The sequence below is a fragment of the Amphibalanus amphitrite genome, unplaced genomic scaffold, assembly GCF_019059575.1.
Source record: "Amphibalanus amphitrite isolate SeventyFive unplaced genomic scaffold, NRLGWU_Aamphi_draft 000413F_arrow, whole genome shotgun sequence".
Lineage (NCBI taxonomy): Eukaryota > Metazoa > Arthropoda > Thecostraca > Balanomorpha > Balanidae > Amphibalanus > Amphibalanus amphitrite.
The window spans coordinates 438,425-455,001 of record NW_024881907.1 but is presented as its reverse complement, the minus strand read 5'-3'; the positions used below and the strand labels follow the sequence as shown (position 1 = coordinate 455,001).

General features: G+C 51.0%; 1 protein-coding gene across 5 annotated transcripts in view; it reads right to left on the bottom strand.

Annotated features, from left to right (window-relative positions):
• LOC122390873 (gamma-aminobutyric acid type B receptor subunit 2-like) overlaps positions 1 to 16,577 on the bottom strand; it is a 143,788-nt gene that overhangs the window by 42,674 nt on the left and 84,537 nt on the right. For all 5 annotated transcript variants that reach the window (XR_006258242.1, XR_006258243.1, XR_006258244.1 and 2 more), the window contains exons 7-11: positions 16,486 to 16,546; positions 14,570 to 14,816; positions 7,763 to 8,003; positions 5,568 to 5,690; positions 3,975 to 4,085 (exon numbers count right to left, since the gene is read on the bottom strand). Coding sequence is in view for 2 of the 5 variants with exons in the window: in XM_043384288.1 (XP_043240223.1) it covers positions 3,975 to 4,085; positions 5,568 to 5,690; positions 7,763 to 8,003; positions 14,570 to 14,816; positions 16,486 to 16,546 (783 nt within the window). In the remaining 3 variants the exon portion in view is untranslated. The remainder of the gene's footprint in view (positions 1 to 3,974; positions 4,086 to 5,567; positions 5,691 to 7,762; positions 8,004 to 14,569; positions 14,817 to 16,485; positions 16,547 to 16,577) is intronic.

The following is a 16,577-nucleotide window of genomic DNA, read 5'->3' as shown; positions in this document are numbered from 1 at the left end:
CGAATCGAATGATATGCGATATGACCTCCTTCGACCAACTTCGTGATTTGAAGACCTCTGACCTGACCTTGACTCGAGGTCAAGGTCAGGTTGACCTTACGGTGGCCTCATCTGAACAAAAGTATACCATTCGACGCGCCTGATCAAGGCGAACACGACGATGTCAAAATCGTGGTTCTGCGGCCATTTTTTGCGAAGTTATTTACCAAAAACCAAACCCGCTGCTTGGGTCACGTTATGAAATGGGGCCCTGCCGGGCGAGATTTACGCTGTTATGTATAAATTGGTAGGGCATAATCGTTTGAATAAAAAATTGGTTTGGAAGCAATTTTCTACGCAGGTACACACCATTTCAATGTCCTACCCAGCTCATACCGTCATCAATTTTGACCTACCCTCAAAAGTATTCATGCGTTATTCGAGCAGCAATTAGGCAAATTGCAAGCTCGCCACAGAGCACAAATCCTATAAGAGATAGTCCTTATTTAAAACATATGCTCATTGGATATTCAAGAAGGTTGCTCCTAAATATTGTGGTTCTAGCTTCAAAAACATGGATGTTATGAATGCCGATAGGTTTCGCGAGGCTACAGCGGCCGGATCGCCCACTGTGCGACGGGGGGGGGGGCGGATGACCGCCCCCCCTGAGATCTGGAGAACGAAGCAAGATAGCGACAAGCGGTAAACGGCATCGGATACGCACGGCCAAGATCTACAATTTTTACGAAGGTCATTTTCAGGTCAGGTCAAAGATGACGTCACAGGGGTCGAAAAAGTCAAAATGGCGGCGCTAGATATGGAGAGAGTTTTTCTCGAATAACTTTCGAATTAGTCAAGATAGGAACAACCTAAGGGCATCATCGTGATCCTCTCGTCAATCCGCATCGAATGATATATATGTTGACCTCGAAAGGTCAAGGTCAAAGGTTGACCTCAGGTCACGTGACCTCGAGGTCATCATGTATATCATTCGATGCGTCTTGACGAGCTGAACACAATGAGACCATCCACGCGTCTGTATCTTGTTCCTGTACGGAGTTATTGGCCAAAAACCTTTGGTGACCTTTGATGACGTCACATGACCTCACAGCTGCCCAACAGCAAAACAGACCTCAAGGTAGTGAAGGCTGATCGTATATGAAGTCATGTATGGTATATGGGGCCATTCCGACCCGTTTTAGTGGTAAAAACAGGGAGTTGATTTTTCCCCCATTGACTTATAATGGGGAGGTCGCGAAATTGACCTGACCTTAGGTCACCGATATCAAAATTCCGAGATATACAAATTGTAGCTACTAATGACCTAATAACATCCTGAGACTTTCAAAGGCCTCCGACATCTACTGTAGCTCTGGCACGGTGACAAAGTTGCAAAAAAGTGACTTGAGGTTGGGTCATTCAAAGTGACCTGGTGACCTGACCTAAAAAAGGTAGGAGGTTCAAACTTGCACACCATGTGTAAAATTGATGAGGTTATAGTCATACCAAATTTCGCGGCGCTACGCGCCGCGGTTTTCCCGCTATTCGCGAAAAACCTCAGGGGGGGGGGGCGGATATCCGCCCCCCCCGTCGGTGCGCGGGTTAATATTTTATGTTCCTTAGTTCGGCCTTTCATGTGCGTGGAGTCAACTCTCGTGATCACTGTGCAGGTTTTCGGCTCACTGTGGACAGAAATAATTGCAGGAATGCGTCTTTCTTCTTCCTTTCTTATCTGCCTCTGTCAATGCTTCTGTCTCTGACTTTGTACCTGCTCTCTCTCTCTCTCTCTCTCTCTCTCTCTCTCTCTCTCTCTCTCTCTCTCTCTCTCTCTCTCTCTCTCTCTCTCTCTCTCTCTCTCTCTCTCTCTCTGTCTCTCTCTCTCTCTCTCTCCCTCTCTCTCTCCCTCCCTCCCTCCCTCCCTTCCTCCCCTGTTCTCTCTGCCCTTGCTGTCACCCTCTCTCTCCCTCTCTCTCCCTCCCTGCCCCCTTCCCTCCCCTCCCCCTCCCTCTCCCTCTCCCTCTCCTTCTCCCTCTCCCTCTCCTCTCCATCTCCTCTCCATCTCCCTCTCCCTCTCCCTCTCGCTCTCCCTCAGCTCACATACCGCTCACGCGCCACCCAGCCGGCTCGTGCGCGAGTGACCCGAGAAAATCGTTGGAGCGACAGTTTGCAAATGAGGTCGTCTGCACATACGGGCGTCATCGTTTTTCGGCCGATCAATGGAGGTGTCGCGGCGCGAGAGGCCCTGTGGACCCAGCTCTTCAGGACCGGCCACGTCCAGAGGGTGACGGACGCGACAGACAGAGGGAGAGGAGACTAAAAACCGAGAGGAGAGACGGGAGACGGAGACAGAGACAGATGTGGGAGTAGGCGGTCCTTCGTAGGCGCTCTGGTCAACAGTATGTAGGCTGGTGGAAAATAACTAAGATGAGAAAGAAACCTGCCTCAGCCGAAGGCGATGCAATTTGGAGTTCAGAAAACCTTGCGGCGTCGCTTTGTACGATTGTTTCCACGCCAAACCATGCCGATGATAAATGATCAATCGAAATTTCCACAAAACGCTCTGGAGATTTTATCATGGAGAGGCGCGCACAAAAACTACTGATTTGATTGTGAGAGGCTATCTTAGCTCGTAAATATAACATCCAAAATAGAGTAATCTTAAAACAGATAGTGATATAGCTTTTAAGGAGATTAAAATCACTTTACGTGCTATCGGAGATGAATATATTTGTCTAGAGCGAATATTGAATGCGATAAAAGGCTCCAAATTACTGCAATAAAACAAGATATACTACGGCAATAAATATTATTTTTCCGTAAGAAATACATTGCCAGATGTAGTTTCACAGAATTCGAACAGCAATGTGTGCAGAGCACAATGAAGGAAATCACAAAAATACCCTGCATGGCAATAAGTATTTGGTACGGGGTGACAGTCGGAAAATCGCAGATCGCTATACGGGTTGATGGAAATATGCCAGTCACTGCCACAGCAAATGCCAAAGCAGCATGTCTAGATGAGGAAAATCACCAAGCGTCTCCCATCTAATCTTAGTGGAGCAAGGGTGAGACGCGAAGGGGAAGAAAGGATACATAAGTGGGAAAGATTGGATAAGGGGACGAAGGAAGGTGAGCCGCAAAGGAAAAAAGTGAGGGAAGAGACATTATACGATGAGAATAATCTGAGAAAGCTTGAACAGAGAGGGAGGAAGGAAGAGAAGGGAGAGCTTCGGGTCGTTCTAGTCCCGTCGCTGCCGAGACCGTCGATAATCCTCGGAGCGCGGCTGGCTGATTGGTTATTGTGTCCGCCGCTCAGGAGCGCCGTCGGCACCGGCGGCGGCCCGGGACAATCCCCCGGTCGCCGGCGGGCGGATGTCGGAGACCGGCGCACCGTTAGCCGGGCGGCCGACGGCTCCAGGTCAGCCCCGAGGCAGGTGATCGCCCTCCGGTGCAGCTGCTGCCCAGACGAGAGCGGCTTCTGTCTGACCCGAGGCCGAACAGCACTCGACTTTTTGCACCAATGTCCGATGTCCTTACGTAACTTATAGGCAGGTAAGACCTACAGATCAATGTGAGACGATCATAAGATAGAGAGAGAGAGAGAGAGAGAGAGAGAGAGAGAGAGAGAGAGAGAGAGAGAGGGAGAGAGAGAGAGAGAGAGAGAGAGAGAGAGAGAGAGAGAGAGAGAGAGGTTGTGAGTTTTGTTACCTTTTAAAATGGCTGATGCCCGCCATTTCGGTTAATTTATGCCGGAAATGTCAGGTGTTCCTGACAGATAAAAGAGTCGTCTGACAGTGGCTGGCAGTCACGCCATCTTTGGAAGAATATGCCGTGCTGAGAACCTGGAGATGTTGCGGCTACATTAACCGCCACCACACGGCGGAAGGTGGAAATGAAATAATATTTATTTCATAAAACGGTTGCCAACAACAAACTAAAAAAGGTGAAGCATTAGCTGATGATATACTGGCTAGCAGATAACCGAGGGTACTCACCATTAGTAACCCCTTATAAGCGTATATGCAGCCGACAAAGACAGTCATCTTGTGCGACTTGCAGTACTCGTTCTCTGGTATGATAATGGCGTCGTCGTTCTGAGGGTGAGGCTGAAAAGGCAGGCGGCGCTGTCAGGCTGTGGCGATGATTATCACTTACCTCTGGCAAGATAGCACAGCCAGAGTGAAAAAGAAGAGAGAAAGAGAGGGAGGAAGAGAGGAGAGGGAGGGGAGAGAGCATGGTGATCAAATGGAAAATTCTCAGAATGTGGATAAGACAGACTGATATAATAAATAAACATACAGAAATCTACATGGAAAGAAGAAAACCCGCTAACGCATCAGCACCATCAATAAAGTAAGAGGGGCCGAAAAAAAACACATCCAATCAACGTCATTGGTCCGTACTTGTCCCCGTGCGCCGGTCTAATGAATAGGTGTCCTGCCTTTGTGATAAGGCCGGGCGACCGGCGGCCGGCGGCCGTCTGTCGTCAGGTATGGGCACGTGTGGCTCATTCAGGTGCGCCGGCACGCGGCAGCTCGATAGTCTGTTGCCAGGCGACAGAGCTGCTTCCGCGGCCGCTGCGGCGGCCGCGCGGCTGGCCTGTGTCACAGGCTGAGGTCACCGGTCAGAACTAACTGACCAGCTGATGTGGCGTGAGCGTGCCGCTGGTCGCTGTCCGTACAGAGTTGCTGGGCTGTGACAAGGGTCACTTAGGGTTCTGCTCAGGATACACTGAGGGGTGTCGCTATGGGTGCCGCTGGCGAGGGGAGGGAGGGGTCGGCTAGCAACGCCGCTGACGGGTTTGGAAGTTTTATTACTGTGTGCTGGATCGGACAGTTCTCAGTAGACCGAAAAAGAACTCTTCGATTCACGCAGGGTTCACTGGCTCGCTGTGACCGGACAAGGCTCGCTCGGACCAGAGATGACTTTCTGGCTCGCTATGATTGGACACAGCTCTCTCAGACCGGACAGGACAGGACTCTGTCAGACCGGATAGTTCTCTGTGGCTCTCTCAGACCACCGGACAGAGCTCTCTAAGACCACCGGACAGGGCTCTCTCGCACCGAGCCACGCTCGCCCTGACGGCGTCTGGCGCCGTCGTTCCCGTCGTCTGATGAGCCGGAGACGGGCCGCGTCGGCTCCGACGGTGCCGATGATGACAGCGCGGCTGTGGGCGTCCGGCTTTGTCGCAGGGCCACGCAGCCCGCCCGAAATCGGCCAATGACTCCGTCCCGATGGACGGAGGAGCTTCAGTTGCTGAAAGGGAGCCGGACTACTCTCTGGGCGCGGACCACCGCGAGAGGCACAACGGCCGGAGGGCACGACTGGCGGTCCCTCAAACAGACTGAGGGACTGTGACTGTGGGGGAGGGCCGTAGGAGCAAGTATGTGGGTACTGGGCTGTGGGAAATGTAAGTACTGTAGGAACTCACGAGACTGATTGAGTGTGGGAATTCGAAACTCCGTGGTAGCTCTAAGTCTAGCGAATTCATTTGCTGTCAAATATACGGTTAGTGTAAACCGAAAAAGACAAAGCCTGTGTGATGTAAAATACATCGAGACCATCACTCAGCGATCCGCTATACTCACATATTGTCCGAGTTGCTTGGTCTCCCGGTAGAACGGATCGACGATCTGCCAGGTGGTCATTATGGCAATGTCGATAGAGAGCAGAACTCCGACCACAATGTACAGCTGGTAGTCCTTGATGACCTGAGCACGGAGGGCAATCGGCTGTTATTCGTCCGGCTGACAGGAGAGATATTGATTTGAACGGCTGGTTCCGGGTTTTGTTACACAATGCGAGTCGGAACCCGAGCCGACAGCGCGAACTGCATGCACCTTTAGTTATGGTCCTTGGCAGGCATGCCAACAAGGCGCAAAGGCAATTTACGACATGCCTGAAGGGCGTATGGCTCATTCGGGTCCACCGAGTTGTCGATAAAATCAGCCCTGACCGTTGTTTGGGTCAGTTGGGCGATTGGCTATTGGCGTAAGGCGCTACCGCCATTAGGTAGACTGCTGGCAAGCTGCACCGTAGCAGTCGCATGATGGCTGCCACTGAAACTGGCTTCCGAGTGAACAAAAATACCGGCAAACAATGCATTCCGGATATGAGATATATGTAGAATATAGATACCAGTATAACGCCTTTGGGGGCGACTAACGGAGCGCGCGAGAGGGTGGGCCTTGCACGTGCGAAATTTCGAGGGGGTACCTCCAGCTGACTTGTGCACGGCACCCTACAAACCGGTCTCTAGCGATGTGCCAAATTTGAGCACAATCGGTCCAGCCGTTCTCGAGATCTGGAAGCGGCACCCTGCACGTGCGCACGTGCAAAATGGGTCCCAACTGACTTGTGCACGGCACCCTACTAACTGGTCCCTAGCCGTGTACCAAATTTGAGCGCCATCGGCCCAGCCGTTCTCGAGATCTGGAAACGACCCCTGCACGTGCGCACGTGCAGCAGCACCCCAACTCTGGCACATGGATATGCAGTGCCTAGTGGGTGCCTACCTACATGCCAACTTTCAGCGCAATCGGCCAAGTAGTTACCGAGATATTGCAACAATTACAAAAGTGACACCTCTTCGTTTTGCACGTGGCACGTGCATAAGGGGTCACCCACATGCAACGGGAATAGTCCAATACTTGGTAGAAGGAATGAAGCTACCCTACAAAAATTACCGCGTGTAAATCGGTCAAGTGGTTGCTGAGATATAAGCCTCGCAAAAGCGTCCGCACGGCCGGCCGGGAAAGACTCCGCTCGCTTCGCTCGCTCCGTAATTAAGGACAAGTGATAAGGTCACCAACAGAATTGTGTTTATTATTGATGCGAGTAACTTCAATTATTGTATTTTTATAGCGCCAAACATGGGGCCAATTTCTTTTCCCTTTGGACTGCCATGTATGCCGCGGCATTCAGTTCTAATGATGACCACAATAATTGCCACAACTGTACGCCCGGGACTCGCCGGTCCGAGCGCCGCACGCAATCAATATAGTCGTCTGCTGCTGGGCGGCTTAGTGGCTATGCCGAGCGCATCGGGTTCCGATTCATCACATATATTGATGGGGGACGGGGTGGGCTGCGCTGTCAGCTCCAGACACAGAGACACGGGAACAGAGACATACACAAACACAGACACGCAGACACACAGACGCGCAGAAACGCAGAAATGCATAAACAAGCTCAGATATGGAGAGTTAAGTCACAGATGCATAGACACACAGAAACGCAGACACGGAGAAACATAGAAACATACCCTTAGACATATCATCGGTATATTCGGACACACGTAGCACGATTACAAAGAGGTGGCGACAGTAAAAGGATGTTTTTTGTTGACACATGTATCTACTAGGTCTAGAAATGACCACCAGTCCCTGTGGACAACTGATTATAACTATTCATGGTAATAACGTGTCTGAAGACAGGTAATAGAAACAAGCACAAATGGATCCGCTGTTTTGCAACATAAGGAAGCGATTTTCTTTCGTCTTGTAAATTATTTTTTTTCTTGTGTCCGGGAAACAGAAAACCTTGGCTAAAAAACGTTTACAGCTGTTCGTTCCTGATCTCCGACAGTGTGCCCGGAAAAGAAATAATATATCACATAATTATGCAGCCACCAGCCGCTGTCAGCCGGGAGAACTTTACAAAAGGTCTGCCGGCAGACAATGGGCGGCCTGCCTGGCGCCGTACGGTGCAGGACGACCATAACAAGTCCGCTGCTACGCCAGACGGTCCGCGGCCGGCAGACGCGCTCCCTTTGTCCGCTCACCTTTTTGTTCAGCTTGACGTCCGTGAAAATGGAGTGGACCCGCCACGTCTTGGAGAACATGGAGCCGAATGCCAGGGTGAAGCCGGCCATGAGCACCCAGGTCTTGGCGGCGCACACGACGGGGAAGGACTCCTCAGAGGTGAGGCTCGAGTCGAGACCCAGCAGGATCACAGACGTGTACGTCAGGATGCAGCCGATGATTATCAGGTTGTTGAGGTACGGAGACGACATCTTGATGTACCTGTCGAAGGAAGACAGATCTGGTTAGAAAACTCATTGGTAGAAATCAATGAGCAATGTGCTAGAAAACAACATGATGAAGACCAAACAAGCACCGTGTCACATATTTACGAAGACTGGAGGGCTCTGATTTTTTTTCGTTCATCTTCAGTGAAAGAAGGGCCCATGGAAGCTGTTCGCGTGAGTCACGTGTCATGCCCATGACAACCTTCAAGGGTTGACTGACGGCTGCGTGCCTCTCAAATTACTACGTCGTTGATGCGTTAAATTGTTCATCTGCGTCCACTCAATACGCTTCGCGAACGTTCATCAGCCGAATAATTTTACTTACTAACTTACTACATATATCCGAAGTAGGCGCCTCTGCTTTATAAACTGTCTCACACTACCTCCCATAACATGCTGTAGACGTTATTTGTGACAAGGGGATAAAAGTCAGGCTTGGGTTTACTAGCAGAATCCTGGCTTCATCGAGCACAATATTGGATTGAAATAATGCAATAAAATGAAGTAGCAAAGAGCCACGGAAGCAATAAAACGCTGTAACAATGAAGCTACCGGGAAATTAATATCGATCAGTTAGATATACCATACAAGGATAGGAAAATACATTGGCAAGTGGTTTTCAGTATAGTCGAGGATGAGTTGATATCTTGTTCCTCATATCAGTCCCTCACAGTGTCCCTGACAGCTCTGACCACCGTCCAGCAGTCAGTCGAGCCGGTGGCTCAGCTGAGCCCGTATAATGCACAGCTTTGTCCAGTCGGTAGCTGAGTGATGGAGGTCCGCCGCCGCCGCCCACCCCGCCGCGCCGGCCAGCAGCCAAACACGGCGGTATTTTCCACTATGCCCGACTGTCCAGCAGAGGAGACCACCACGCCGGCCCGTCCGCAACGAATGGCGTACGTCGGAGCCGGACCCGCTCCCAAAATTGATGCGATCTCTTCAGACGAACGAAATTGCTCTCCTGAAGTTCCGCCTTTGCAAAGAGCGACTCGATGGTTGAGCCAGACATCGTGTTATATTTTATGTAGGCGTTCTGGTTAGGTGGCTGCATGGGTTATGCGCATCCACATCGACAAAATCAATAGGACGGATGAACGAAACAGCCAATAGCGATGCAAAATATCCCCAAAGAGAGGCCGTCTCCATAAACTTTACCACGCGTATTTTGACTGGCATTGCGCTCGATTGAACGGTCGTTTGAAGACTTCTTGCGCGGCTGTCTTCGTGTCTGGCAGGCAATATTTCCATTGGGCCGGGCCAGTCTGTCATTCCAGGATTGTTCGTCATGCGCTCGGCAATAGTCTGTAAATTTATGACTCGCGGAGTTCTCTCCAGACCGTCTCTCAACTTCCTCACGCACTCAGTGTACCCCGTGCCCGTCTCGTGAGATCCCGCGCCGTCTCGTTCCCTTCGTTCCAGGCCGTTCGTCCCGTTCGTGCTGTCTCGAATCTTCGCATTGCACTTCACTGCAATGGGAAGCGGCTCCCACTGACAGCGGTGCCCCCCCCCCCCTTCACGACACACACGGGCCGGCTCCAAACCCCACCCGACCTCAGCCCGCTCCCGGTCCGCCCCCTGAGGCCAATGAGCCGCAGCCGACCGTCACCGGTCCGCCGGCCGTCTGAGCCGCGCTGAAGGCTCGTCTTCCCCGCCGAGGTGGCGGACCGTCGCCGCCGCCACGACCGACGATCCGCCGCACGGTGGGCCGCCACCGATTACCGCGGATCGGCAGCGCCCGCGGCGGCAGCGTAAGATGGATGTGCGACATGTTTTTGCATTCCGACGACGCGGAAAATACCGCAGGCTCACCAGCGGTGTTGTTGAACAGGAGTTGGGCTTGAGCTGCTCAGCAATAACCAAAAAACTTGGCTACTTAAACCGGTAAGGTCAGAAGTTTTTCACATGCAAGTTGTTAGGGTGTGTGCCGTGTGGTAGCTCTTGTGCCCACATATCATATTCATAATGCACAATGAATCTTGCTATGGGTATTGGGTAGGTAGGTTTGAAATCAGCATAAGCCCTCGTTTTCATGTTTTCCGAAATCCACATTTTTTCTTGTTCATAATACATAAGATGAAATACTTTTAATGCGAAAGTTACTCATCCAATTATACAGCAAACAGTTTTCTGTTTCATCTCTTTGCTATAAAATGTCTCGTTAGCATATGTAAATATAGTATTCTCGCTTGTCACACATGTTTTCAATCATTTATTGACGATTGGTGACTGAGTTGTGGTCAGCCGCTGCGCTGAATTTGCAGCTATTACCAGCCGCGTCCCTGTATGCCGCGCGAGACAGAGATCGTGTTTACCTGGAAGGTAGGCTGTGCCGCACAGCTCGCGTGCTCGGCGGGACAACATACCTCCCAGCGTGATCCCACACTACGACCGCCACACTCCGCAGCAAGCTGAATGGCGTTGTAATCCATCCATCGATATTGTCACCTGTCCGTGCTTCTATCCTCAGGATACTGAAATCCTTCTCCTCCACGCCACAACCCCCTTCCGGGCTGGACAGGCAACTTTATCTCATGCGGGCTGCTCCCTTGGAGCGGCACCGCTGCTCCCGAGGGAGCGCACCCCGTAGCCGGGTGCAGTGAGTGCCTTGGGGCTGGGTGGCCTGTCCTCTGGACGGGCTCAGCCCCGGCGACTCACTAGGGTGCCTGCCCAGACCAATGTCTCCCCCTAAATCCTATCATCCTTCCGGCTCTGCAATGGTCTTGTCGACCGAAAGGGCCTAACCCAACAAAACAAACAAACAAAAAAACAAACAAACAATCGATATTGTAATATTCAAGACGAAAATGGTTAATTCATATTTAAAATGAATGAAGTTATAGCTTGTAGCATGCAATGTTCAGCCAGCATCAAACAGCGAGGCAGCGCATGCTGGTAGGTAAGTCTTCCTTGCTCCATAAAATTGAACAAATGGAGCATTTGAAGTTGCGGCGCTTTGTGAGGGAAATTGTCAAAGTGTACCGGACTTTATTATGTTCCGCGTTTATGAGCTGTGCCTCTCAGCAAATTTAACGACCCATAAATTTGAGCGTGGGTAGCTACGGATAGCGTACAGGTGGCAAATGTTGTCTTCTGTTGAAACGCGGCTCGGAAAAACAGAATTTAGTAAGTAGGTACTAGCCCTCGCCGGCCGAGGGGGGGCGGGTGCCGCCCCCCCATAGGGTTTTTTTCGCGATAGCTCCGAACACGCTGGCGATAGAGAGCTGAAACTTGGCATACCTGACCTTTGATCCAAGCCGAATCTTTTGACACCAACCGCATTTTTGGGTCAGGTCAGGTCACTGACCTATGACGTCATAAGTGAACCTCTGCACGGTCTTCAGATGTCGCAACTTCGCAACGCCCTCACTGCCAGAGGAGATGTCGCAGGGAAATGAAACGTGCAGGATCTAGTATCCATTATGAGTCCCACAACTTGTATATCTCGGATTTTTCCTAAAGGTCATATGAGGTCAGGTCATTTTCGTGACCTCACCATTATAAGTCAATGGGGAAAAATGAAAACTGCTATTCTGGCGCCGGGAATGATCTCCAACTATCTCAAGCACACAGAATCGTGATTTGATGCACTCCTTGCAAGGTTAGACGCGTCACTTTTGCAATGTTGACCTTGCGTGACGTCATTTATGACGTCATCAAGGTCATATTAGTTTTTCGTCAATACCTCTTGATCAAATTGAGCTAGCGAGTCGGGAAAGCCACCAATGGACTCAGGAAGGCCTGCCGAATCGAATGATATGCGACATGACCTCTTTCGACCAACTTCGTGACCTGGGGGTGCTGACCTGACCTTGACCTGAGGTCAACACCCCAAGTTGACCTGACCCGGACAAAAAGTATATCATTCGACGCGCCTGAGCGAGGCAAACACGATGCTGCCAAAATCGGCGCTCTGCGGCCGTTTTTTGCGAAGTTATTCACCAAAAACTGAACCGTACCTTGGGGCACTTGACCTGACCTCAGAGGTCACTGGTTGACCTAGGACCTTAAAATCGGGTACCAATCTCTGCGTCTCGTAACGGCGCACACGCTCGTTTTTTCCGCGACGCGCTAGCTTCACCAGGGGCGAAACGGCGAGGGGGGGTCGTACCCCCCCCTCGGCCGGCGTGTATGTAGAAAAAGAATAGGTCCGGCGAGGGCTAGACCTGTTTGAAGTTCTTTTTTATCTAGGTATACTCTGAGTGACGTCTTGATCAACGTGTTTACGATAGGTATGTAACAAACAGCTTCGTACCCGCTATTTCACTGCGAGGAGCAATGCGGTTTTATGGTGTGACTTGTAAGACGCCAATTATAGCCGCCGATGAGTTCTTAAAAAAAAAAAGATATTTCAAAGTAGGTACGTATGAAAGGCATTCAGGCATTCAAGGTTCATATTCGGGTACTCCGCGGCTTCATCCACACCATGAGAGGCTTTTCAGTCGCCATACCTCCCTTACACAGACTATTCAGTATTCAGCATCCATGAAGCCTTCCACAAGTAGAGGCACAACACTCGTTTTCACATCGACTGCCGGCTGACGGCTCGTGCAAACACTTGCATCTCGATCCGCGGGGAAACAATGATAACTTCAGTCTGTTCCATGTCAAGCTTGCGTCCGAAGTACCCTGCTGATAGCAGTGCGTGATCTCGGCACACACAGCTCTTACATTCAAAGACGCAAACAGACGCAAATTATTGAACGGAGGACTGAGGAGTGAACTGCCGAAGGAACTCAGACATATGGCCTTGACTCAGACCGCAAGCGTGATGTAGAACAGGCTATGTATAGCTGGGTGATAACCGACAGGACTATGTTCAGCACGCGGTAACTTGTCCGAAAAAATGGTCAGGTAAAACAAAACAACAGACTCCTAATTCAGAAGAAAAGGTCATTCGCTCTCTTGATAACAATGAAAGGTAATAATGCCGATGGATGGATTGTTGGTGGCGTGGCAGAACGACTGCTCACCAACACATTTGCCAATGCATCGATAACTCGATACCATGCCGATGGTTCAACAGCACACCGATAATTCATGCTGGCGCCGATATTTCACCAGTCATCATCAAATGGGCGCCAGAATCGACCCATGCTGACCGTTCCCCGATACCGTGTGTCCCTGACACCTCTGACAGCTCGCTGTCTGACACCGCCGGCTGAAAGGTGTCAAGGGCAGCCGCTAATCGGTCGACCCCTGACCCTCCGCCAGCCGACAGCGCTACCACGCCGGTCTGAGGCACGCCACATTACCGCAGCCTGCGGCGGAGATCACTGGCGGCTGGAAAAGGTCACACACGATCCAGACACAGTCTGCCCTGAGAAAACGGCCGACGCTGCTCCTGAGCCCCGGACCCAACAGCTGCCGACCCATTCACCTGGCAGAGCCGCTTTGGACCGAGAAAATTAGGTATTTAATTATCATGGCTGGATGAAATAGCCTCCTGTCTGGTGATCTTGAAATATCCCAGCACTGATGTAGTTCCCACGAGATGAGATGTGTCTGTACTAAAGAATCGATAGCCAACAGTGTTGGCATCTTGCATAAATGGATTTGCATGAAGATGAACAACTATGAACTTTCAGACAAAAAGCAAGTCACTTTGGTGAATGCTGTCGCGGAGGCGCGGAAGGAGAGACGACTGAGCGGGCCGAGACTTGTATTGCAACTGTGGTTCTAGTACTGATTGGGGTTCGCCAGTGCCTGTGCGTTATATGCAAAGTGGTTGCACAATGAAGGACCGGTCCGCCGACCTTCTGGTATATCTAGGTCGTCGGGCGGTGCCGTCACGAAGGGGAAAGTGACGGGTATTTCATTGTAACAAAGCTTGAACGTGTACTCTCTTTATCATGATATGGAAGAAGGGAATCGGTCCCACAATGCTCAAAGTAAATCGATTTAGTTCAGAGCCCCAAAATACCCGACCAGTAGATTAAACAATGAATTCTAAAGGGCCCTAATAAACTGAATTCGACACAAACACACACAAAAACGTAACAGTAACATCCATCTACGAGTCAGTGGGCAAACGCTGACCGGTGGACTAAGGGCCAACACGGGGACTGGACCACTGGGCGAGTACTGACTAGAGGTGGCAAAAGATGAAAATTTTGGGAACCAGACTCGAACCAGACCCGGCTGGACATTTCTGGAACCAGTCGGACCCGGCCTTAGCTGGAATCGGAACCAGTTGGACCCTTTCCCCAAAAGTCAATCAATACAAACTACTTGTAGGTATCATTAGTTGCATCATGTAAAACAGCTTATTTCCCACTGGGAATACTCATGAGCTAATGTGTGCAAAGAAACATTCACTTCATACATATTTTGCAATAATGTGTAGTGTGCAAGAGGTATAGTTTATGGTAGGACCCGGTTGGACCCGTCAGAAAATTTCCAGGAACCGGTCTGGACCCATATGAGTCCAGACTGGTTCTTTGGACCGGGTCCTCGGGTCCACATTTTGCCACCTCTAGTACTGACCTCTGGACCAGCGGGCGATAACTGACCTCTGGACCACTGGGCGATGACTGACCTCTGGACCACTGGGCAATGACTGACCTCTGGTTGCGGAAGCGGATGTTGATGAAGAGGAAGATGACGGCCATGACGATGCCCAGTGAGGCAGCCACCACCAGCGCCGCGTACAGCTGCACGTTGACGCGCGCCTTCTCGATGTGCCGGATGGTCTGGTCCAGCGGCTGTTTGCCAGAGAACCACCAGATGGGCTCGATCCGGTCGTCGTCCTCCGGGGTGAGCCAGCGCAGCTGGTTCAGGTCGTGCACGCCGATAAACGACGTGCGGTTGTCTGGGGAGGGGGAGGGGTGGTCAGAGACGAGCGGACACACCACAGGAAACAGTAATTTCCGGCTCCGGAAGACCCAGAAATCATCAGAATAATTTCCCGTCGGGGCTTTATCTCATGACATTTGGCGACGCACGGCGGCGGAGAGACGTTACATAGCCGGACTTGATGACCAGACAGATGCCCTCTGCCTGTCTAGTGCCCGCTAGGAGCTCGGACAGGGCTACTGCGTCACAGTGAAGTGGTCTTCAGCTATTTATGAACAGACTCATAGTGTCCTGCACATCAGAAATATTTCCAAATTAATAGACAAAAAAGGAAGTGATTAGGTTCTTCAGTGTCAGCATTCATGAGAAACATAATAGGCATGCTCCATACGACTAACTAAAAATGTGATTGATCATCGACGTAAGAAAGAACCCGGCCGGTTAAAATTTTGTTTCGCCTATCAAACCACTGTGGTCATAAGCACCAATCCAGCTATTGTTCAAATAATTGTCTTCGTTGCATATTTCAGCAGGAAATTAGACTCGGCATAGCTATTATCGCCTCAGATTACTCTATCAGCGGCAATTGACCTCTCGTTAGCATTGTTTAGCGCGGTGAGCTCCCGCACTCGGCCGCTCCACAACGAGTCATTGTGACGAGGCTAACACACGGAAGTGGCTCAATCCCGCAACTTTCCACTGGAAACGACGCTTTAAACAACGCCAATAGTCCAACTAGTTCCGGCAGTCTCGGACGGCCAGCGGCGGCAGCCCGGCGGGCCCTCGGTCCGCGGCTGCACGGTGACCCCCCACGCCGCTGTGCTGGCCCCTCAGTCTGGTGCCGCCGGCCGCGTGTCCCCCTGGCTCCGTTAGGGCCCGGTCGGCTCCGCAGCGCCCCGGGACGGCCGCCCGGCGTCTCAGCCAACTGAGCACGCCGCCCGACCGGCGTCTGCCGACCGGCCAGATTGGGCCAATTGAACGGCCGAACAGAACAAAGGGTAAATGATGAACCTCGCCAGCGCAGTGACACTGAGCTGTGGCCAGCGTGGCGACCGACTCAGAATCGCCGCGATAATAAAGGGGATGTTGCCGACTGAGGAGAATACCACAAACGACTGAGCCGTTTGCCACTCTCAACTAGGCATCTCCGAACTGGGACAAAGAGTGTTTGTGATACGATGAAGCTGTTTTATTGGTGTTCAGAAGTCAGAACAACAAAATATAACCGGTGAAGAATATTGTTTTGTGCTAAACTTAAAACAAAATGAGTGAACTTATTACATCTCCAGAATATAGAGCATACACTTACCTTTAAAAACATCAATGCATTATCAAACATAATTATGGCTTGATTCCCATCAAATCGTGATAGCAAATTATGAAAGACCCATCAAGCTTTTCTCGGCTGACTGCTACCGCTCGATTTCACGCTTAGTTTACCTTAAGAACGATGCATTACCCTGCAAAGCGCCGCAGTCGTTCCAGCATTTTACCGAATGGGCCGTTAGTGCGGCATGCCTGCTTCCAACGCCACTACAGCAACGCAAAGCGCAGCTGCGAACGGGTTCCCGAGGCCATAAAGGGAGAAAATATGGAAGCTTGTTGGCAATAATATGTCTCTTTGCCACCAAGCCAATGAGAAGGCGGAAAATAAGGCTGCACAATGCACATGAATCGCCACGTACCTCGAAACTGCTTCAAGACGACGAAACCTCTCCGCTCATTTTCTGAAAATTTCACCGAGCCCTGAAACAAAATAAAGGCAGTGAGCGCGAAA